Here is a 23563-nt window from a genome sequence, read left to right as displayed (position 1 = left end):
AGTTCCCCCCCAAGCTGAATGACAAAGCAGTATTGTTAGGCACAATGAACTCAATGAGTTAAGAGTCCAACATTGGAATAGCCATGGCTCAAAATATGTCCGACACAAAGAACCTTCAGTGACTGCACATGTCATTTCCAGAGTGTGACAGATGGGTCAGAGGTAAAAAAAAAAGCAAGTCTTACATTCCTTATTTCATACATCCTGTCTTCAGCTGAAGAGGGAATATTCTTTCAATATTCTTTCTTACGTGTTTTGGGCTTGAATTTTAAAGTGCTATATGCCCCTTCCACAGCTTTGGGCAAGTACATGGGATGTCTTTCCAACCTCTTCCTAGAGCCAGTGGTTCTCCGCTGGCTGTTTCTTTGAGACTGGTTTGCAGCCTTTGCTGATTGGGCAGTGTCTTGTGAGTATCTCCGGGGAGCACGAAGGATCCAGTTTGAATGCAAACTGTGTTCACTTGTGCTGGTAGCAACTGAAAGACAGAAGATAATCTGGTGTTAACAGTTTGCCAATGATATTTTTACACGCACAGTGAGAGAACAGGGTTCCTGCTGGGTCCTTCCTGGAGGTAATGCTGAGAAACCAATGTGGTTTCTCTGCAGGATGTTGCCTGGGATGGGATTTATCTTATCTAGTATTTCAATGCCTGCAGTGTAAATACATATGTCAGAGCTAGTCCCTTTATACACACTTTTAAGGCACAGCTAATTTCACCTGTTTCAGGTATCCACCTTAGCCTAAACCAAAGAAGAGAAATGTCTATTTCTCTCCACCGATTATACAGGATAAATGATGAGCTCAGATGGGCACATCTTCATTTAGTTGGGCAATCCCATCCATTCTGGTGGAAACATACCATTATTTAGCCTAATCTCTAAATGACTTCTTTTTTTCTGGTTGGAGAGAAAACATCCAGCTATTTCTCAATGAGAAAAATGAAAAACAGATGAAGAAAAAAATATCTTTATATTTTTTACAGTTTTCCAAATACAGTTCGTGGTAGGGATGAAAGGGTAAAATTCAGCTCTGAGCAGAAGGCAACCACTATTCCAGCACAACACACACTACATTTGCTCATGTAATGGCCACGCATAAAATAGTTGCATCCTTTCAATGGGGAACAAGCAATGTATTACTGTAGTTTCACATATTGCATGTAATGGTCCTAGATTTGGGAAGCAAAACTTGGAGGAAAACTGTGCCCATTAAATAAACAAAGACATTCTTACAATGCCACTCCTCCCTCTATCCTCTGCACACCAAAAATAATCATATTTTGGCTGGTTTATACTGCACCATCAAAATCAACATCCACATTTGGCAGATCCACATCAGGAACTCTCCGCCACCTCTCTGAATCCAGGTCCGCAATAATTGAGTCGAAGTAAGCTATTGCTTCTCTTACGTCTGAACTGGACTGTGGGCCTTTTCTCTCCATGGATGCCTGTTGATCAGATAGGGGGAAAAAGGAGTTAGCGAGGGGGTGGGCACAATGACTTCTTGATGAACAAACTGTGTAAGGAAGCTGCAAAAATTGTATTTGATTCCATAATTCAAGCTGTCAGAAAAGGACACAGGTCCAGACGACTCCACAGTTTGCAGTCGTCAAAGAAAGCAGGACAGCAGTCTAACAAACATCCATCTTGTTACATGCTCAACACCAAACATCTTCCGCTTGGGCACTGCTAGCCAGGTATTATAAAATCCCTCAGAATCCCTGTATCAGGCCATTTAATTAGGTGGCTAAGTGACAGCTGGGCTTTGTACTCAAATTTATTCTACCTAGCAGTAGGCACCTAATGAGACGCACATTAGAAATGTAGTCATGAGGGGTTCCTTCTGTAATTAATGCAGGGCTCCAGTACCTTCAGAAGATGAGTCAGACCCTAGGTAGGCTGAATTCCCCTCTGCAGGCAGCTCTTTCTCTTAGCTGAAGAGGGATTGTGGGGTAACTCGGTTACTAATTTAAGCATCTTATTAAAATGCCTAGGTTAGGTGAAACGAATCCAAATCTAAATTGCTGAAGTCTTTTTGAAATGGAAAAGGACTGTGTGTGCTAAAATATGAGTCATTCAACACTGTGATAATTCCCACAGGAAAGCCACAGGGTTTAAAATTAGGAGCCTGTCTTGATAAAAAAGCAAATGCCTGTCTATAAATGCTGAAGCAGTCATAAAGCCTCGGTGAGCAATTCTGTAGGTCCATGTGGGATGAATACTTCCTGCCAGGCTCTACCTAATAAAGGGCCATACATTCTCCCTGCCAGTCCAAGCTAGGTGTATTGCCAGGCAGCAATACCAAGTCAGAAAATTGCTACCTTGGGTTTCAAATGTGCAAGCAAAGGATACATGCTGTACCACATCTCTGAAGGACCGGCTTGCTCCCTGTTCTGTGGAGGCAGAGAGATGAGCTAGCTTATCCCCCTCCTGACATTATGGGTTGACTGACATCCTCCGAAGTGTGCTAAAGGATAGCTGCTACCACACATCTACTGAAAATAATGACTGCTATCATGACTAAGCCCTTATTGGTTAAAAGGCGTTTTAAAGAAATGCCTGTGTACTTCCAGCATCTGACACGCCTCTCTTTTCTCTCACTAGACCCAACTGGCAAATTTTGAATCCACAATCAACATGTAGTCCAGGTCCTAGGGATCTTTGGATTAAACCTCCCACGGGGACAGGGTTGCCTGGACAAAGTACCTTCCCATTAATCATGCAGCAGGTAGGAGAAAGAAGTGAATTTCCACTGACAGATAATTTAACACAAATGGGTAGTTAGGGACAAAACCATTCAAGCCTGGTGATAAGACGAACCTTGCAATCTGTGAACATAAAATTTGTAGTTAGGAAGCAGAGTATTCTGGCTATTCTAGAAGTCTTCTTGTCCTCTCCTTAATTTTTGCAAAGCCAGGGCTGTGCGGCTGTGACCCTGCCATTTGTGTCGGCAAGAATGACTCATACGGGTGGCATATCCTGCTGACATTCCTGCCTGCTCCTGAGGGGACAATGGCTTGTGGAGATAGCATGCCAGCCAGTACCAGGGCTGTTCATACATAAGACCTAGCTGGCCACAGTCAGATGACAGCACTCTTAGCCTCAGCCTGTGGGAGATTGACTTGTTTGCCAAACCTAAGTTGAGCTTTTGGCATTTTTCTTAAGCAGTATTTTCAGTGGCAAATCTCAGAAATTCACAACCCTACACGAAGCCTAGTTGTGCAGAATCTATCTCCCACCCTCCTGGTCCATGGTCTTAGTACCCTTTTGCATTCATTTTTTCCAACCTGATAATGGTTAGTTGTGTACTGCTCTGCTGTAAATCTCCCCTGCCTCAAGCCAATCCTGGTGTGACGGTGCACAAAGTCAGTTCACAGACTGTATCTATAGTGTTGAGATTCATCTCCTGGCACCTGGCACCACCAGGCCACTCTCCTATACATAAGTTATTCCCTTTGGATGTTTCCCTGGCCTTAAATAGTAATGTCTTTATAAAATCTATCTTCTCCAGCCCACTGAGCTGAGTATTGTTTCCTACTATTACTCCTAGCTTCTGAGAGTCACCATTCAAAGCCTTAAAAAGACAACATAAAGCCCAATAAAAGCAAATGAAAAATTCCCACTGACTGAATGGGTATTGCGTCAAAATGTAAAATTAGAAAATGTGGTATCTAGTCCTAAACACGTGAGCCTTGTCCTTTGGTTAAGCAATGCCTGCAACAGAGCTCAGCTTCAGCCATTGACATTCTGCTGTGACAGAATATCCAAATGTGGCAATAACTTTTTTGGTAAAGTCTACCTGGCCTAATCAGTAAGTCGGCCATACATCCCTTCTTCCCACCATGCCCATTAGTATCCAGTTTAAAGACTGCACTGGGTAATCTCTGAGTCTGCTGTCAAATTCATGTTCGTGGTCAAGTTACCTAAACGGATCCCCCCACCTGCTGCAATCCTTTCCTTTATCCTCTCTGAATCAAGCCTAAAGTCATATTAATGACTGAACTTCTAGTGACATGCAATCTATAAACTGCAACCAGGAGGAAGCTTTGCAATGCTTTTCTCTCTAGGATACATAGAAATAGTCTGCACCAAAGATGATATTTCAATTTTATTTTTGTGGTATTATTACAGTAAAGGGTGAGGAATTTTACTGCCTCAAAATGACCTGCCAACTTATTAATTAACAGAGAAAGGAACACTTAAGAATTCCTTATGCTCTACATCCTATCAGTAGAGCTTGCTAAATGTAGCACTGACAAGCTATCTGACCAGTCAGAAAAAATGCTATTTGTTTCAATGAATTTACAGTTATTTTGTGTAAGTAATTTTATGCCTATGAAAAGGCTGCCAGTAAATCTGGAGATTACTGTGCTTGTCAGTCATTAACAGCTATAATTAACCATAGTGGAGAATTCTGAGGCCCTTAAGTAGCCTGTCAGAGTACTGAGAACAGCGCTCTCTTTCATAACATGTTTTTAGATACTTCCCATACTCTTATACCTCTTTCCTTCTCCTATTTTCTCTCCCCCCACACAAACATAGATATATACATTTCTTTCCATGAGCAGTCATTCACAGTTAATTTCACACCACTCAGAAAGAATCTTAAGGTATGTAGCAGCATTTCAAATGATCTAACAGTAAAAAGACAACCAGCTGAGACCAATAAAGCAGAAAAACAACATAGGTCATACAGTTAATTGCTTCATGGCTTAAGACCAAGCACATGGCAAAAGCTCTTAGGAATTACCTTAGAAGACTCTTTGGAAGGAAGTGGAAGAAATGACTTCTTTCCAGTTTTGGATGATTTTGTGGACATTGGGGAATCTGCAGCCATATGCATCGATTTCAAGTTATTGATGTTGTCAAGATATTTTTTCCTCAAGGCTAACAGATCCTGTAAGTACTTCAAGCAGTCCTGAGTCTTAGAGTACATCCAGTCTCTGTCCTCCTCTTTTGGCTGGAAACAAGAGTCGATGCTGGTTGTACTTTTGCATTTTTTTAGTGGTTCACTAACTTTTTCCTGCTCACCTCCAAGGACGTACATAGAAGTGCTGCGGATCAATCTCACTGCAGAACCTGTGCCATCACAGTAAGGGATGTCATCTGTCACATTTCTTCGGTGGGAGTTAGGGTGAAATATAGAATGGATCTTTTTGAACATAGTGTGTCACTTCCTCCCCTTTATACCTTTTCTCTTTCAGGTCCTTAATTTAACCCTAGATCTGGTAATCGGCAGCTGTTACTCTTGCTCTCGACAGTTGGAAAATTTTGCCACTTACTGTAATGAGCAGTAAAAAAGCCCCTATTGCTGCAAAAATTGCTTTCAGCCTAACACATTGTGAAGATGATGGTATCGCAGAAGCGTGTTTTCTACTCCATTTGTGTCAGGGAAATAGCTTTCTCCTTTCCTCGGTTTAAAATAGAGCACAGGACGTCCAGTACCATGCTTTGACCTTTTACTTGACTGCCGCTCCCCCCAAAAAACATCAGCATGGAGGCAGAAGTTCCCTCTTCCGTGCTTCCTCCCCCGCGCAGCTCTGTCCCCGCCGTGCCGCCCCCGCGGGCCCCGCCGCCGCCGCCCGGGCGCTGACCGTGGTGCTGAGCCTCTCCCGCTCTCCAGCCGGCATCCACCCGCTTCCCGGGGGCGAGGGCCGGCAGCCCCGCAGGCCTCTGCCGGATGCTTTTTTGGGGGAAGAGCTGGTTGAGATCAGCCTCGACAGGGACAAAAGTCTGAGCGGGGAGAATAGTTTCTGTCGGGTGGAGTTCAGCTGCTGAAAGAAGTCGCTCTGGGTTTCACCCGACGGTAACCAGGAGATGGCTACAGCTACCCGATACCACGGCACTACTAGGAACAAAGCGGATTCAGATGTCAGGCTCTGTTACACTCAGTACAAAGATGCCCTGTGTAAGGGATGCTGTAAAATAAAACACTCTTCCAAAGTACTCATCTGGCAAAACATAGCAGACAGAAACTAATGCATTTGTATCTTTCCACAGTAGTTCTTATAGAGTAATGCAAGAACATTTAATACAGTGGTTTTGATGACTGTTTTTTAGCTGAGAGCTACTGAGAACATTGACTATTATTGGCATATTTGAGCATTTTTAGTATTTGTGACTGTGTGACAACATGATACATACTTTATAGATAAGTAGATAGCGAATTTGGTCAGTTCTCACCACTAAGACAGTCAACAACTTTTTAAAAGCAAGTAGGAATGTCCAGATTTACCATATTCAAAAGAGTTTTCACAATTCACCCTGCTCAAGCATTGAGTCCTTGAGAAGATAATTCTTTTGAAAGCCCATGGATATCACCCTGCAGGCTCCAATGAGCAAATTTATGCTCTTGCCACTGGAAGTGCCAGTTGAAGGTTTAGGCATCCTAAGAGCTGTAGGATCTCCACAAGAAAGATAGGTTCTAATATAAATTTGCACCCATTCCCTCAGTAACTCTGATTTACTGGATACTAAACATATACTACAACCATCTTAAAACATGCATTTTGTTCCTTTTACTTATAGCTAAAGTTGAAATGTCCTTATAAATAAAAATTGTGACAAACTACATTTTTTTGCCACTTTTTCAGCTTTCTAATACTGTCATAGACATGATTCCCACTGCAGCTGAGAGCAGCCTAGAGATCGTTCTGAAACAGCTGCTTGAGATCTAGTACCTGTATAGAGGTATTCCATTATTGATTATCTCCAAAGTCCTATTCAATCTCACAGCTATGCTAGCATAAACAATTAGAACTATGAAAAAAAGATGAGATCTTTCCCCATAATTACATGTCTCAGATGGAGAAAGTTTCTGCTTAACAATACAAGCATAGAATAATAATAATTCCATCTACAGATTGATTTGATTTTCAAAGCAAAAGGCTACAAGGGGATTTTAATTTATTGTCCTGAATGAGTGAGGTAAATATCTGTCATAGTCATTCTAGTCACTAAGTAAGTTATGAAAGTGAGATTGTTCCAGAGTAATCCTATTAAAAATTACTTAGATTTGCTACATGGGATACTGGTCTTTGGTTATAGACATGATATAAAACCAGTGAGCCTCAGAGAGGCACTCTAAGTGACCTCATAGTCACAAAACATGTGATTCAAGAAAATCAGTGGGAGCTCAAGGAATTATTGACAAAGACTTGAGTCAGTAAGGTCAACAGGAACTTCACTGACCAACTGCTTATATGATCAGACGTTACCTTTCAATACCAGCTTGATTTCTAAGCTCATCTGGACTTACAAAGAGCTACAGGGTAAAGAAAAAAAAAAGGCAAAACAAACAAACAAAAAAAACCACACAAAAAGAAAACACCAAACCCCAAGATTCTGTTCATGAAACCACAGAAAAAGATATACCCGTTAAGAGTAAATCTGATGATATACACTGTGATTTGAAAAACATTTCATATGGGCCATAGATTTTCTTAACCTGCTTCAATTAAGTACTTAAAACATATGCTGACATCTCACCAATTTTAAAAAAGCTTTCAAGCTCCTAAGAGGGTTCTCAATTTCAAGCATGTTATTTCCTAATTTTTAATAAAGCTTGCTGGGCCACAGTCGTTCTGTGCCAACATATATGTGATTCCCATTGTTCATGGTGGTGTTCAAATAAGGAAGGATTAATAAAGACGTGAGACAATAAAGTAGCTGCATTACATACCAGGATTTCATTTGGTGTAATAAAGGGTCATTTACAATTACATCAGACAAAAATATTTTATTCTATTCATTGGTTATGGGCAGTGGGAATACACGGTCTTCCTCTCCTATTGTAAAAATTAATAATAATTTGTTTGCTTCAGAGTATCCACTGTAATTTAAATAGTTTCATGGATTTAGAAAGGACAAAATAATGGATATATTTAAAGGTCACATATGTCTCTAGAGTGTTTTGTGAGAAGAGGAATGCCCTATGTCTTTTCAAGATATTTTCCTATAAGGCATTTGCATTGAAACATGTTTCCTGAATAGTGCGGTATTTATTTATGGTCTAACTCTGGTCCCCTTGTACCTGTAAGTGTCCCCATTTAAGTAAATAGCAGGGCAATTATAATTCAGCCACCACAGACCGCAGGTCTTTTCCCCAGTGTTACTGCCGGGGACTGAATATGCTACCGTTTCCTAAGATGGCTGGTAATTAAAAACCAGGGTCTTATTCAAGAATGATTTCCTTCTGCACAAAGACACTCATCAAATGGCAAATATGGTTGAAGAAGAATATTTAGTTTGTTAATTCAAAGTACCAAATTCACGGGCGGCTCTTAAATCATAAATAAAGACCTCCCAAAGAAGGAGCTTGTGAGAAGCAGATCAAATAGACCACACTAATCAAATAGACCACACTAAATATTTAACGGCATCTAAGATTACTAACTTTGACAAGGCAATGCTCACACCTTGTTTGTTCATTTGGCTACTTGAATCTGACATCGCTTACTCAGTATTTTTTATTTTAAGCGACTTTTTTTTTTTCTATTACTATTACTGCTTTCAATGTTTCTGTTTCCTTTGTAGTTAGCAGAGTGATCTAAGTTCCATAGACAACCACTCAATCACTCCCAAAACTGATTTTGTTATCTAGCCCTGGCCTTCTGCTAATTCCTGAGCCATCATGACTGGGTAGGAAAACCAAGTTAGAAAATCCAAGGTATGTGTTCTCTTTAACTATATTAAGTATACAGTTGAACAAAAGCCCATAAAATCAAATTTCTAGATAAATACAATTAATAGAAAATCACACATCTTTTAATTTTTTCAAATTAACTTATTTGTCAAAATGGATTGTTATCTCCGGAATAACATGATATCATGCATACAAATCTCTCTACTTGATCGTTATATTTCACCCGAGTGATACACTGATAGAAAGAAATGTCAAATCCTTGAAACAAAGTAAGGCTCTGATGCCAAGGAAGACAACCTTTGACAGACTGTAGATGACAAGGTATTCTTTCTTTATGATAAAGTTGTACCAAGCTGTATCATAAATTTATCATGCTGTTTTATCTCTTCAGGATAATATATTTCATTGTATATATATATATATATATATAAAATACATATATATACACATACATAATTCTCTGCTTTTAAAGAAAAAAATCCACACATAAATTATGCAAGTGGATAGTAAAGTCATTGAGCCTTCTATTATTTCAGATAATTCAGAAACTAAAGTGCAGTTGTCAATCTCTGTTGAACACTGCTATGTCTATATAGCTACATAAAAGAGTATATTGTTTGGAGAGAGCTAATTGAAACAGTACAAAACAAAGGAAAACAGAGCAAAACATTCACCTCAACAGGTTTCTACTGTATCTATACTTTGGTCCCTAGTCTCTTACTATTTACCTTTTCATATAGTCACTTGAAGTTCTGCAAAGACACACACACAAATACACAATCTCCTGCAGATTTAACAGAAATTCAAAAAAATGCAGGAATGCTGAAGCCACAGCTCAATACTAAAGAAAAATAACAACCCAAGGTTTGATACCTGTTTATGGTGATTATCATAGAATCTTAGAACAGTTCAGGTTGGAAGGGACCTTCAAAGGTCATCTAGTCCAACCTACCCTGCGATGCACCTTCAACTAGATCAGGTTGCTCAGAGACCCATCCAACCTGACCTTGAATGTTTCCAGGAGTGGTGCATGTACTACCTCCCTGGGAAACCTATTCCAGTATTTTGCCACCCTCATTGTAATCAATTTCTTCCTTATATCTAGTCTAAATCTTACCTCTTTCAGTTTAAAACCATTATCCCTTGTCCTATCACAACAGACCCTGACAAAAAGTTTGTCCCCACCTTTCCTGTAGGCTTGCTTTTAGTACTGAAAGGCTGTAATAAGGTTTCCCTGAAGCCTTCTCTTCTCCAGGATGAACAACCCCAACTCTCTCAACCCGTCCTCACAGGAGAGGTGCTCCAGCCCTCCCATCATTTTTGTGGCTGTCCTCTGGACCTGCTCCAACAGGTCCATGTCTTTCCGGTGCTGAGGGCTCCAGACCTGGACGCAGTACTCCAGGTGGGGTCTCATCAGAGTGGAGTAGAGGGGCAGAATCACCTCCCTCAACCTGCTGGCCAGGCTTATTTTGATGCAGACCAGGATACAGTTGAGCTTCTGGGCTGCAAGTGCATACTGTCAGCTCATGACACTTATCACGACGCTGTTATCATGACACTGTTATCATGACACCATTATCATGACACCATTTCAAAGGCCATACATACTTGAAGAGATTAGATGGTGGGGCATTCCCAAATCATAGATCAGGTGCTGAATGTCAGTGCTTTTGGTGAGTGGCAAGAAATATCCACTATTAGAGATGAAATACCACAGGACACCTACCTTTTATTGACTAAAAGATGGTAGAAGAATGGACCTTGTTATCAATCAAAGAATAATCCTCAGGAATGGTTGTTTCTTCTCTTTCAGCCTATGAAGGCAGCAGCCTGGAGGAGTTCTGCATCCCTACAACTGCTATGAGCAACTGCTTGATATTCTTCCTCTTTCAGGAAGTTCTCAAAATATGGGAAAGGAGAGCAATTCTAATACTATGCATTTGAAATAGCTACGATTGCTTCTCTGAGGCATGAAACGGGAGAAATCAGTTTCCCAAGAATGAAGATAAAGATTTTCATTTGAACTGATTTAGATGTAAATGCAGTGAAATCAAGATGTGTTGCCCATGTCAGATTTAACAGTGATCCTTTTTTTTAAGGGTGCATGCTTGAGTTGTGCTGTCACCCAGGCAACACCGACGTGCAAAAGCAGCTGAGTCAGGAAATCAAGGCTCCTGTCAGAGGATGAATAGAATTTTTTGTAAATGTGGAGCATCATCTTTCCATCTAATCTAAATGTGAATCTAAGTATCTCCATTTGACTTAGACCCTGCATATTCTCCATAAATTTTTACCACATGCAAAATTTGCATTCATTGAGTAGGTTTTGTTGCAGCATAAGCACTGATTACAACCAACCAAAGCAGTGACTACATTCCTATCAGGCATGAGAAGATAAAGAAATGCCATTCATGCACAGAGAAATGCTTAGGAAACGATTACGCAAATGTGATATCAGAAAATTTTTATTTTTTTTATTTGTTACCCTGACATCACTGTTGGGAAAAGTTTTGTGTGCATCCTGTGACAAAGCAATAAAATGCACTCTAGTGAAACGCCCCCTGCTTTAGAGCCAGAGCTGTTGCCTGGCAGCATTTTCAGAGGGTGAGAGGTTACCACACTTGTCCCCTGCTGCATCTAGCCTCCTCTTTCCCTTTGTTTCCTCACATAACCCTGCTGTCATTAAAAACTCCATCTCTGTGACAAGCTTGACAAGGGAACTTTGTCTTGTCTTCTGTCACATAGGGTCAAGGGACAACCAGTTGGCCTTGCTTGTTTCATTGGAAGAATTCATGTCCTTTTAGTAGAAACATTGTTAGGATCTTTCAAAGCTTTGTTAGTCTTTGTTGAATTAGTTATTGTCTTGCCTCTTGAGTCTTTTGTTCCAAAGATGGCTGAAGAATTATCGTGATGTCTAGCTTGTTGCCTGTCACATCCATCACCCATTGATAAAGTCTTTGCCAGGAAAATGTGATAAATAGCTAAGATTCCATCATGATAGCTCAATGAGGAATGGATGTTGCAAGCAACAGTTCTTCAAATTAGTTTATGTAAGACAAACATTTAAATGACTTGTCTGTCTTAGTCTTTAATCGGATCATCTGTTTCTCATTCCAATTAAATTCTAATACATTATTTATCCTTCCCACAAAGGAAGCCCATAGGAGGATTTATGAGAGGGGACAGTCCGGATCTTTTGGTAAGTCACAGAGTTGTCAGACCATATCAGTCATATCCAGGCAAGGCCCACTCACAATACCTAGAGACGTTTTCAGCAGCACCCTTGGATCCCTACCTCCCATTTCTATCTCTATCTGGGTTCTACTAACCCAGTGAAACAGGCAAAGACTAGTTAAACCAGAGCAGCAAAGAAGGAGCAGTTTGGCTGGGATATCTGAGAAGGAGAGACTCAGTACAAATGAGATATGAGCACTAGGGAGGATGGAAAGAAACAGAAGAAACACATCTTGAGCACTTCCCCGTAGTGTTTTTGAGCATAGTAACTATTGTTCTGCTCAGACCACAATGTGTCTGGGGAAAAAGATATCTGTATACAGCCTAACACACAATGGTCCTGCCCTGACCCTGACCCTGCTGCCACGACATAACTAATAAAAAGGAATTATTCTCTTTCCTACCTATTTCTTGATCATATCTCCTTCAGCACCTGCAAAAGCAGTTTCCAGTTGGAGGAACTCTGGTCATGCAAAGGAATACAAGGAGCCAGTCAGGACCCTTTCAGCACACACCAGCTGCACCTGCAACGACACCCTGCAAGGACTGAGCCCTACAATACCATCACTACTAGGAGGGCACGCTGCCAGCTGTCTGCTCCAACAACCGCTGTTATCACTCCATGCGCTGTTGGAATGGAAACGGTTTTTACTGATAACAAGTAGGTCTCTGAAGGGGAGCAACCAAAATACGCAGGATGATTATTAACCAGGATTGGCAGGAGTGGTTTTTGTTGCCTGAGTGGTCAGTACAGAAGCGAGGGAATTCAGATTCCACATTGTCCTTGCTCATTCACCAGTTTTAACAGAAAACACTGCTGCTGATAAACATTAATTCTTTCTCCTAGGCTAGTTTGATGTTCTGCCTCTACTCACTTCCCACCTACCCTCCCACTACCCTTGTAAAGAAGTCCTGCTAGTCTGTTTTCAATAAGGCACATCTAAAGGATGGGGGAAGGAGAGGAAAAAGTGGCTATCCAGCCTCGCCTACCGCTTTCAAGCCAAACTTCAAAAAGCATTTCCCCTATACCACTGTGAACTGACAAATCCTCCATTCCTTAGAGCTGTGACTATTTGCAGAGGCAAAGAGAGTTCATTTACATCCTCACGGGAATTTTCAACTAATTAACGTCACCCTCCATAATAGCTGACCTATGTGGGATCTAAATAGAAGGAAAAAAAATATCGTTCTAACGCAGTGGCTGCACAGAAGTTGTAAAGAGATCTGCCATCAGCCTGTAGGGCACAGTGTAGCTGCTGCTGGAATATCTGGATTCAAAAAGGCCGCATGAAGCCCTTTGGCAACTTGCAAAGGTGGACACAAGGTGTCCCTGGAACAGACACTGCTTGCAGTGGGTTTAGAAGTTTTAAGAAACTTGGAGATGGCTCACTAACAACAGTAAAGGAAGTAAGACAAAAATAACTAAATGTTACTCAATGTTCTTAGAGCAACCTGAAAAATCCCGGGAAAGGTACCTGGGTAAGACTTCAGTCAGGTCAGAAAAAACACAAGGAGACATAGGCGCAGGTTGGCATGTATGCTGAACTGGGTTTGCAGCTTAGCAAGATGTTTGCAGTAATCTGCAAAGCCAAATGACACTTTCCAGGCTAAAGTACTCATTAAATTCACAAAGTTTGCAAGTCAGGTTAGGCTGGGCTCAAAGGAACATGGGGATTTACGTCTGCACCCTGAATTCGGGCAGAACGTGTACCTTTGACCCAAGGTGGACAAAATACAGAGGTGCTAAATACATTTTTGTCTGAGACCTCCAGGTCAGGTAAGAGGGAAGCGAAGCTAGGTTAACTGAAACGGAAGAAAATATTTATGGGAACTCTGGTGAACTGAAATAGCTGAGTCTTACAGGCCTGTAATCTGGGCATCAGCACAAACTGAAAGGGACCGTCAGAATGGAAAGGATTGAGGTAGCCAGCATTCCTCTTGTGACTTTTTTTAAAGCCGTTATTAAGAAAATGTGTCTCCAGGAAACTGTGGTAGTTACAGAAGTGCACAAGCCAAAATAACAGATCAAATTGTGGCCACAGCTGGCCACAAGCAAAGGTCACTGCATTTTTGAGTCAAAACACAGTCAGCAAGGACTCCATGGAGGATCTTCCACACATCCACTGGAGCTAAGCAGATACAACAGGAACATCCGTAAGAATTTGCTACAGTGGAAATGAGCTGCTATCTATCAACCATAATTCTTCCTGCATCAAGAGAAATCCAATTGTCTGAAAACATGAGGCAGCACAAACTGAGTTGATATTTCAATTTAATTCACTTCAGTTCACCTTATTGACTTCGACAGTATGCAGAACACTATCTTTTATCACTCAAGTGTCACCATTCTTCATTTTTTGCATAGTGAATATGGTTATGGCTATTGATGTGCTTATGAAATATGCACTTAGATTCCTTCACAGTGTGTCTGGATTTGTGCCTGTGGATATCAAGAATTGATCTGCGGTAGCTGGGTGTTTGGTTTGGGGTTTGTTTTGGGTTTTTTGGGGGGTGGGGTAGGGGGAAAAGAGGTAGGCTAATCTTGCAAAAGCAACTTCCACAAGGTCACAGACCTCGTTCTTTACAGAGTTCACTGTTGTTGCAGAGACTGTAATGTCATTACAGTTTCCAAGAAGGGCTCTGTTTGCTCCACCTCTTCGACATAACCTTGCAGAAGTGACAATGAGCCAGATTACAGTTCTAAACCATGTGAGAGAAAAAAGATTATCCAGACCTCTTGACAGGATGATCACAACCTGGAAAATGTCATTCTCCTCATGCTCCATAACAGTCACATTTTTTTTTTTCTGAAAATAATGAAATGTGAAAATACAGATTACGGTGCAGAGACCAGGCTACGCTTTCTGCCATGCCTGAGGCCCTGGGTTGGGCTCACAGCGCACGCAGCACACCCAACTACTGCCAGTATGTCTGCAGAATGTCACGCCTGGCTTTAGGTAAAGGACAACACCCACCCCAGTGAACTCTATTCCCTTCTCGCCTGTACTACATTGCTCCTCCCATACCTCGGAGATGTTGTGGTTTACCTGACGGCTTTTTGTATTTTTTCCTCCTTTCATTTTCTTGCTCTTCTCCTCAGTCAGATACAGTTTGGAACAAGAAGGATGCTCGCAAGGACCTCAGCCATCCCCATTCCCGTGATCTGTTCCTTTTGCACCTTTAAGTTTTACCACTAGATGGAAGCCTTGACCTCCAGAGTTACTCCGTTAGATTCCTGACCATCCAATTGCACAGCCGAGCTTCTTGGTGAGCTGTTTATCTGCACTGAGTCAGATATTTAGGTAACAATTCGCTGGGCTTTGGCATTTCTGTAGCTGATTCGTACATGGAAGGTATAAAACCGTATTAACCCTCCCAGGTGTGGTGGCACCCTCAGATAAAAATGCAGAGACTATTAGGGCTATGTAAATCTTTACTAATGATATGGAGCTAGATTGCATCGGCCACGGGTAAGAAAGGGGAAAACAGTGGGATTTGCTGCCTCCCACCAGTCTCAGCACAGGGGGTAGTCACTGGTGGTATATCGTTGGGCTTGCAAAGCCTGTTGAAGGCTATTCCCTTCAGCAGCACCAAGCTCCCCAGCACAGTACTGAGGTCCCAGGACCTCAGTAGCATAAAGAGTGGCTACATAGTCTGAGTTTCCTACAGCATTTCTGGTTGCAAGCACCACATGAGTTTTCAGTTGTTACTATAAGAAATTACTCACCAAATACTTCCTGTGAATGAATATTTTTTACATCTTATTTCCGAGCGGTATCCTGTGAATTTTTATGTTCAGCATTCAAGGTGTTTAGGACACATGGCTCTGAAGGGATCATTCTCTGACTGGGTTGGTAGCTCTTAGTAATGGGATACGAACTGATGAATACTCACGATTATGAGCTCAGAATTTGCTTTTGAAGAAAACTCATGTTGGCTGTTAGCCAACACCAGTGAGATCAATGGGAGATATTTCTGCTCCCGAGCGCCAAGTCAGATGCTGAGAACTCTACTGTTTCAGCAGACAGCAAATTCATTTCAATACTTAGACAAAGCAAACAGGAAACACAGTTTATAAAAATTTGCTTAGAAACTCAGAAGGCTATTCCTGAAGAGAATTTCTGATGCTCATGCATCTTTAGTCCTTACTTTTATAAGCCAATAGCAAGCTCCAGGGGCTTTTGCCTTTTGGGTGCAGTTCCTTGTTGCTTGCTCTTCAACTACTTTTTGAGTAATAGTGCAAAAATCTGATGTAATCTTGCTGTTCATCCCTGCGGTTGTTCTCACGCTCTCACGCTCGCACTGCAACTGTTATTTCTGTAGTGATACTAAACTGCAGGACAGTGTAGATTAGATGGTGTACGTGACAAGTGGCACGTGAGGCTACATCTGCACAGGTACGACAGATAGTGAAAAGTCATTCCTCTGGCTCTGAGGGCAACAGACATAGCATGGATTATGTCTACCTAAATAAGTTCTCTTTTTCCCCCAGAATATCTGGGTTTGTCTTTAATACCAGAGAGAAAGATCTTTAGTCCGTGCTGTTGCCTAAATTGTGATGGGCAGTGTTTTATGGAGGGCTAGATGATACAAGCTAAAACGGCTGAAAAGCATGTAGCCAGTGTGGACAATTGCAGGCTAGTCATGAATCCATGGCGCCGTGGACCTGTTTCATCTACTGGGATAAGCATAGATCTTAAAGTCTAGGCCCTGAGCTGGTATAGATAAACTAATTCAATGGACTTACACACATTCAGTGTGGTCAAGAATTTGGCATACACTATCACAGATCAGTACAGGTTAGGAAAAAAAATCTATAGGTTTGTTTTCATCATTGAATTTCACATTGCTATTTGCCATTGCAAATGCTTTTCTTGGAACACAGATAGCAAACCCAAGCCTGTGATGGGTTTCAAAGGCAGCTCTTTTCTCTCAGGCTCTGCTTGGGGTTAGGATTGTGCTGTCATTGCTCTGGATGTCATTAGTCCCTTCTGTTCATTTGAAGCAATCTGTTTCATAGTCCTGCTTGGTTTCATTGGGTGTGTTTTGTTGTGGATTGGGGTGGGAAGGGGAAGATGTACCATCCCTGTGAAGCAATTGCATCGTAGCATGCAATTCTATTGCGGTTTACAAAAAGGGTTATGCCTTATGTGTATGAGCTAGTCCACACCATATACATATTATCTCAGTGGGACAAACTACTTAAAAGTCTAAATGTAGTGCATCTGAACTTCAAAAAGATGCTGTAAAAAATCTACTTTTCCTGGAAAATTGTTTGTTTGGTGTTACCACAAGTAACACTGGAGATTATTGTAATTGAAAGGAACAGAAAATCTTGGGCTTGGGCATGGTTTTTTTGTGTACACATTCCTCTTCAGTCCTGGTGGAGCATACAACATGGGCTACAGCATGGTCCTGCACCAGCTGGAGTTTCTGGTTAAGCTCACCTCAACTTTAACATTACAGGATGACAACCTGAACTAACAATATTCAGCTTGTATGCATCTCCTATGTAGTAATGAAAAAGGGAAGAAGGTACAGTTGAATGCAAAAAAACCAAAACAACAAAAGCACCAGGTAGCAGGAATCAGGAATGGCTGTACTATCTGAAAATACTTTGAATTTGTTTCTGAAACCAAATACATTTCAGGTGGCCAGTGTCCCTTTAAGAAGTGCCATTTAATGTGAAAGCCATTTGGAGAAAAGAAGCAAAAGTCTCATTGATATCGGCCTGAAATGAAGGACGATGTCATTGTGTTTCATCACTGCCTTCTGTGGTAGAGCTTGTGTTTATTGAAAGAAAAACTGTAAATAATAAATATGTGGTAAGCTTCTATAAATAGCACCTTTTTCTAATATTAATAATTTTCAGATTTCTGTGATTTGCAGGTGCCTCGGGTTTTGCAAGGAGAAAAAGCACATACACAGAGTGGACCCTGCTTTATAGGAAGAGGTGAGAATCCCAGTCTGATGGCTAAAATTTGAATTAATATTTGATTTGAGTTTTATTTTAATCTATAGTTATAACACAATCATATGAATGTTCATTTTATGGGCCAAACTGCTTAAAACTTTTCTTCCTTTAATGAGCCAGCTGCTGCCTACACATTCACCGAATTCAGTAGATTCACAATCTGTTCCTTAATCTAATTACTAATAAAGGTCTCCACAGAAAACTTTTTTGGATTGCTCAATTTTACGGAGTTTAATGTAGTTTTACTAGTCAGAGATATAAGTCAAAGGCTGCACCGGTTCCGATGTCTGACACAATTAGGTTAATGGCGTGAAGCCACTGAAGTGTGGAGATGCAGGCAGACTGCTTTCTGCCCACGAGTCAGAGCCACGGTTATATTTGCCCTTGCTGTCAAAGAGAAGATAACAGCAGTGACAATAGTGGCTAGAAGGATCTTTCTAGAAATTAAAACTGTCAGGCTCTCCTCGCATTCTTACGCCCGTAGGCAGCTGTCCTACAAAATACTCCCACTTCCTAGAAATTTCAGTAGTTTTTCCTGGGCAGGGACAGATAACTTTTCACAAAAAAAAAAAAAACCTCCAACAACTTGGTCTAGTGAAAGATGTGAACTGCTGTGCTCCTCATGTAGGCAGTAGCATGGGAACATAAGGAGAGATCAGAACGAGGTCTCTCTGCAAGCGAGAATTCATCTCAAATTACTTGAACAGCCCTAGAAAAGCCCCTACCTTGTTAAGCTTCTTGCAGCAGCTTCCCAAGTATAGGATTTTTCTGCCCATTTTCTTCCTGCTCCTTGCCTTCATTTTTGTGGCGTTTCTTTCCTAGTTCCTATCAGCCTGCTTCCAAGTTGTGTTTTAGGTCAGCTGTACAAAGTCAATACTGGAATGAGTGGCATACTGTCCTCCTTGCCCATTGTTCTGGCTACATAATGGCTTACCTTACTCACTTTTCAAGTTTGTGATCAAGACCAAAGATACCAAGTTTGATGTCACATCTATACACTCCTCCCACAACTGTTTCTCTTCTGCAGAGGTGTAGATACAGGCAATTTCCGCCTTGAACAATACCCTCTGTCATGTGGACTTACCTGTGGACTATATGGAAACTATTACTAAGTATTATTGAAAAAGAGTCTAGTTTGTAGAGACATGAAGCCTACTTTCATTAGGGCAGTCAGATTTTTCTTATTTATAGACAGGTTCTAGATTTTTATTTTCTACGCAGAAAAAAACCAAAACCAACCAACCAAACAAGAAACTCTCAGTCACAATCCTGTTCTTGTCTAATGTGGAAAAGGAGGTGACTAGGAGGGACTAGAAAACGCAGAGCAGATTAGATGGAACATTCTCATTAGTCAGATCATCATGCAACCACCCATGCAAGGGTCAGACTCTGATTTCTCCCTGGCCCTGAGTGCCAGATTATCCAGTCTGTTAGGGATGTGCTATGCTGCATAAGCATGATAAAAAGTCAACCAGAGCTTTAAAGGTGCTAGCGATGCCTGGAGAGGACCCCTTAATACAAACCAGAAGCGCTGTGGAGGTGTAAGGAAGGTACCTGTCTACGACACCGCTCAGGTCCCAAAGCAGTCTGTGTTCACATGGCACTGCACCCAGTTTCACAGCCCTTGTCCCACATGCACCATTCTGTGAATTCAGTCAGCGTGGTTTGGGACATGAACTGTCAAGTCTGCACGGCTTGGGAGCATCCCCATCTGGGGAATCTCAGTATTGCGCGCCATTCCCCGGTACGGACATCCCTTCTGACATCTCACTTCCACAGAGATGGATGGGGAGAGGTCAGACAAGGGCACAAAATCCCCTTGCAGGTACATACATGGGGTATTGACGAAATAAGTGAAATTAGGCATTTAAGTAGGTGTTTGTCTACATGCGAAAAGTGTGCTGCCTAGTACTTTGAAGAAAACAAATTCCTCTGGAAGTGACCTATTTCTCTTCATTGGCTTTGAAAGGAGTCCAGAGAGATAAGTTTCCCAGCCTGGGTGTCTAAACTTCAGCAGCTTCAGCAGCTGGACCACTTGCTCATGAATCTTCTGCAAGAACCTTTCCTACGTGGGAGCGAGGGAGATCTCCTGGAGCACAGCCACAGTCCTCCAGCACAATGTCCCCAGTGCTGTGGAGGGCAGCAGACAGGCAGTTCATGACAAGGACCTTACTGCAACAGCTGTAGTGACACCCCAACCCCTGTCCCCTAGGCAGCGCACTCAAAATCAGGGCAGCTCCCTTCTGTGCAAGGGTTTTTTGCTAACCTGCAATGCAAAGGGGTGAGGGCTGGTCCTCGCACATTTCTTAACTGCGTGGAAAAAGAAGAGAAAGCCAAGCTGTAATTGAGGAGCAGCCCTAAAATTAGTTCAAAAAACAGTGTGATGAATATCACGGAAAGGTTTCCTCTTATAACCAGATCTGTACAAATAGTGAGAAAAGCAAATAACAAAGTCTCTCTGTTCCAGACTAAATAAATATTATGCTACTGAGGATGCTGTTGAAAGTTCAGCTTGCACTTGGCAAATAAAGAGATCAGATTAGCAGCAGGATTCATAGCCTTTTATATTTACTAACATATGCAAAACAACAAAGACAAAACTCTTACAGCACTTCACATCTTCATAGCACACAGTAAGGTGTAAACCGTATCTAGTCATATACCTCAACAAACCCCCACATCTTCTCAATAGCCCAGCAAGACCAAGCTTTAACCAGACACCTGCTCTGTGGGAAGGCTGGCTTCTCTATGTGTCCAACCATTTGCCTCCCCTACAAGCTGGCTAGATATGGCTGCGGTCTTCTGTCACTCCCACGAGAAGAGAAACCTGCAGCAGATACATCACCATACAGCTATTGGACTATAAACCACTGCTATTTTTTGTTGGCTGGTGAAATGATCCAGAGCCCACACTCAGTTCCCTGAGCCACCTAAAACCCTTTCCACAGCCATTGCAAAGTTAGTCACAAGCTATACCATAAGCTTCCACCATTATCACCCATTAAAATTCTTCCTTACTTACAGAATGTTTAAACATATGTTATTATATCATGGCTGATATAATCATGGCTGACAATGTGGGTGGGGAGGTGAATAAGACTTTTTTGGTCCATTTACTTCTTCCAGTGCCCAAAAGCTTTGCCAAAAATGCAAGAAAGGAAGCAATCACTCAAACAATCCAATAAACATTTTCTTCATGTGGGTGATCTCACGATACAGCAACCACAGTAACTATAATAGTTACTAAAAGAAACTTTTCTACCCCAGATAAATGATCTTATCCCACAAGAAATGTTTGTCTAGCAGAAATAGGCAGTACACTGAGACAGTTACATTATCTGCAGTTTATTGGTTAGTATCACAAAGCTCCTTCAAGAATGAGGAATTTGGAGGCATCTGTCTATAGAGGAGAATACTATCATAAGCCTGGACACAGTTTCCCTACCACCCACGTGTAGGCTTCTTCTTTAACAATGAAGAGAGACACCATGCAATGTGAATCACGCTGAGGATGCCCGTCTTTTTCCATGGACTAAGGCAGGCAGATGACTAGGTCAGCAAAGCTCCTCACGGAACAGTGCTCAGAAGAGTGCCTAATATTAAGGAAAATTCATTCTGTCCGATACCTGTTTGGTATGCTCACCGTTCCCCTGGAAGACAAAATGGAGCTGCACACAGGTCTTCACTCAACAAACTGCTCCCTGCTTTCACGCATAGCCAATCTCCATTATTCTCTTTCAAATCTTCTTTCAGGCAAATAATTTCCTTTAAACTTTTCCCCAAGTGGAGACTTTTCCTCTATCTTGCGCCTGTACTCGGGGCCGGTGACTAATGCCTCTGGCTTTTTTTACCTAGAAGTTAGCACTACTGAGTTCTCAGGGCAAAAAATCTGTTTCTCTCATATGTTCAGTGCAGACTTGTGTAGAGTGAGAGTGGAAGGAGAAGATGACATAGCCGTTGTTTATAGTAGTACAGATCTTCCTGTATTCCTGCACTGCCTTATCCTAAATATTCTCCAAACTTAGCTGACTGTCTAAGGACAATAGGCAGATCCTGGAACTCAATAGTAAGAGGCATTTTCACTGTGGTTTCCTGACAGCAGCAGGAAAAAAGTGGATTTTTGAGCAAGACAAAGAAATAGGGTAGGGACCCTGAAGATGAGCTAAAGGAGGTCCAGCCGTGGCAGTTTAAAAAAAGATACTTGTAAAAAAAAAATAATCCCATTAGGTACATGAGCCAAAAAGAAAGGATGGAAGATGGCAATTTATACGAAAATTGGAACAAAATAAAGGGATGGTGTAACCTTGGATGGGATAAGAGGATCCTCTGCTTTTCTATTAATCACTCCATCCCTTTCTTACGTGCTTGAGAGCTTCCTTACCCTCTGCAACCAACATTTGAACTAATGGCTCATATTCAGAGCAATAACAGAGAGGTAGATTTTGAAGAGTGTGTATCTGCATTTTCCATGGACAGTAAGCTCTAAAAACCTTGTCAGTTTTATGTAGGAATCTAAACACAGACGTAGATACCTAACTTTAAATGGATAGGCTTGAAAGTGATTGTCTAAATGTAGGATGACTTTTTTATTTGATAAATCCCAGGTGAATAAACTTGGCATCTGAATCATTACTCCATGCACAGAACTTCTGGAGAGCAGTTATGGGAGCAACTTCTGGGCAAGAAGTAGTAACTTGTAAAACTTCTTTTCACATTCTTTGAGGAAAGGCAAGTGCTTAAAATCATGTATTTTGCTTCTTGCTTTGACAGCCTTGGAATAAAATTTTTACAAGTTTTTAGACTTTTTTTTTTTCTCTTAAGTTTTTCTTAAGAGTTTTTGTGGCTGTTATAGCTATAGCATTATTGTGGAAAATAGCTGAAAAGGAACTATTTATGAGATCAGTCCTGCAAATACAGAATACTGCCCACAGTGCATATTCCAAAAAGACTGTGTAGATCCATATTATACTATAAAGTAATAGGCCATAGTAAATAGTCCCAAAAATGCCGACATGCACACACAATTTTAAGGGTATAAAGGATGTACACATCCAAAATGAAATGTAACATTTTTACATAGTAGTGCCATTAGCTGAACAGATAAAAATAATGAATCGTGTTGCCTTAGAGTTAAGATTAACAGTGCATTTTCAGACAATGAACGTAACTGTTTCATTGGTTTCACGCATTTCTGTTTTGCCCAGAATCCGTATCTAAACAGTTTCATGAAAGTCACACACCATTTCTTTGAGCATAAACAACATTCCTCACTCACAGGCAAGAACATGCTGATCAGCTTCCTTGAATAGCTAGTTAAAGGAGAGATGATGAATTTTTTCCCCATTCTCTGTGGAGTGGCATTTTTTTACACGCTAGCGTGCTGTGATGAGCACTTTATGATGCATAGCTGACTGGCTCTAATACCACTTGATCCTTTATTAAGAGGCAAGAGGCTGCAGCCTATCGTGTAACTCCATTACTGGGATTTGGATTAAGAGTGTCTTGCACATGTTATCGTCTTTCTTTTAGCTGCTGCATGTTAGGTGCCTTGAGAAGAGCTCTTGGAAACCTTCTTCTCAAGTGGTCCTTTTATTGCCCATCTGGGCTCTTCGAAAGGATCTATTTGCCAGTGAGCTGCATGGGCCCAAATCTGGGGGGAAATCCAGCAATCAACAGAGAAAAAGAGTAGGTTTCGAAGGAAATGTTTCCATT

At 41.4% G+C, this 23563-nt stretch overlaps 1 protein-coding gene across 1 annotated transcript; it reads right to left on the bottom strand.

Moving 5' to 3' along the window:
• Nucleotides 1-233: 233 nt before the first annotated feature.
• Nucleotides 234-5163, bottom strand: C1H13orf42 (chromosome 1 C13orf42 homolog). Its single transcript, XM_054189185.1, has 3 exons — nt 4750-5163; nt 1300-1447; nt 234-475 (listed from the first exon to the last, which is right to left on the bottom strand). The coding sequence occupies exons 1-3, from the start codon at nt 5161-5163 to the stop codon at nt 234-236; spliced, it is 804 nt and encodes a 267-aa protein (XP_054045160.1).
• Nucleotides 5164-23563: the final 18400 nt, after the last annotated feature.

Source organism: Rissa tridactyla, chromosome 1 (genome assembly GCF_028500815.1).
Source record: "Rissa tridactyla isolate bRisTri1 chromosome 1, bRisTri1.patW.cur.20221130, whole genome shotgun sequence".
NCBI classification, from domain to species: Eukaryota; Metazoa; Chordata; class Aves; order Charadriiformes; family Laridae; genus Rissa; species Rissa tridactyla.
Note: the sequence above shows the minus strand (reverse complement) of the source record. Positions and strands in the feature narration are given on the sequence as shown.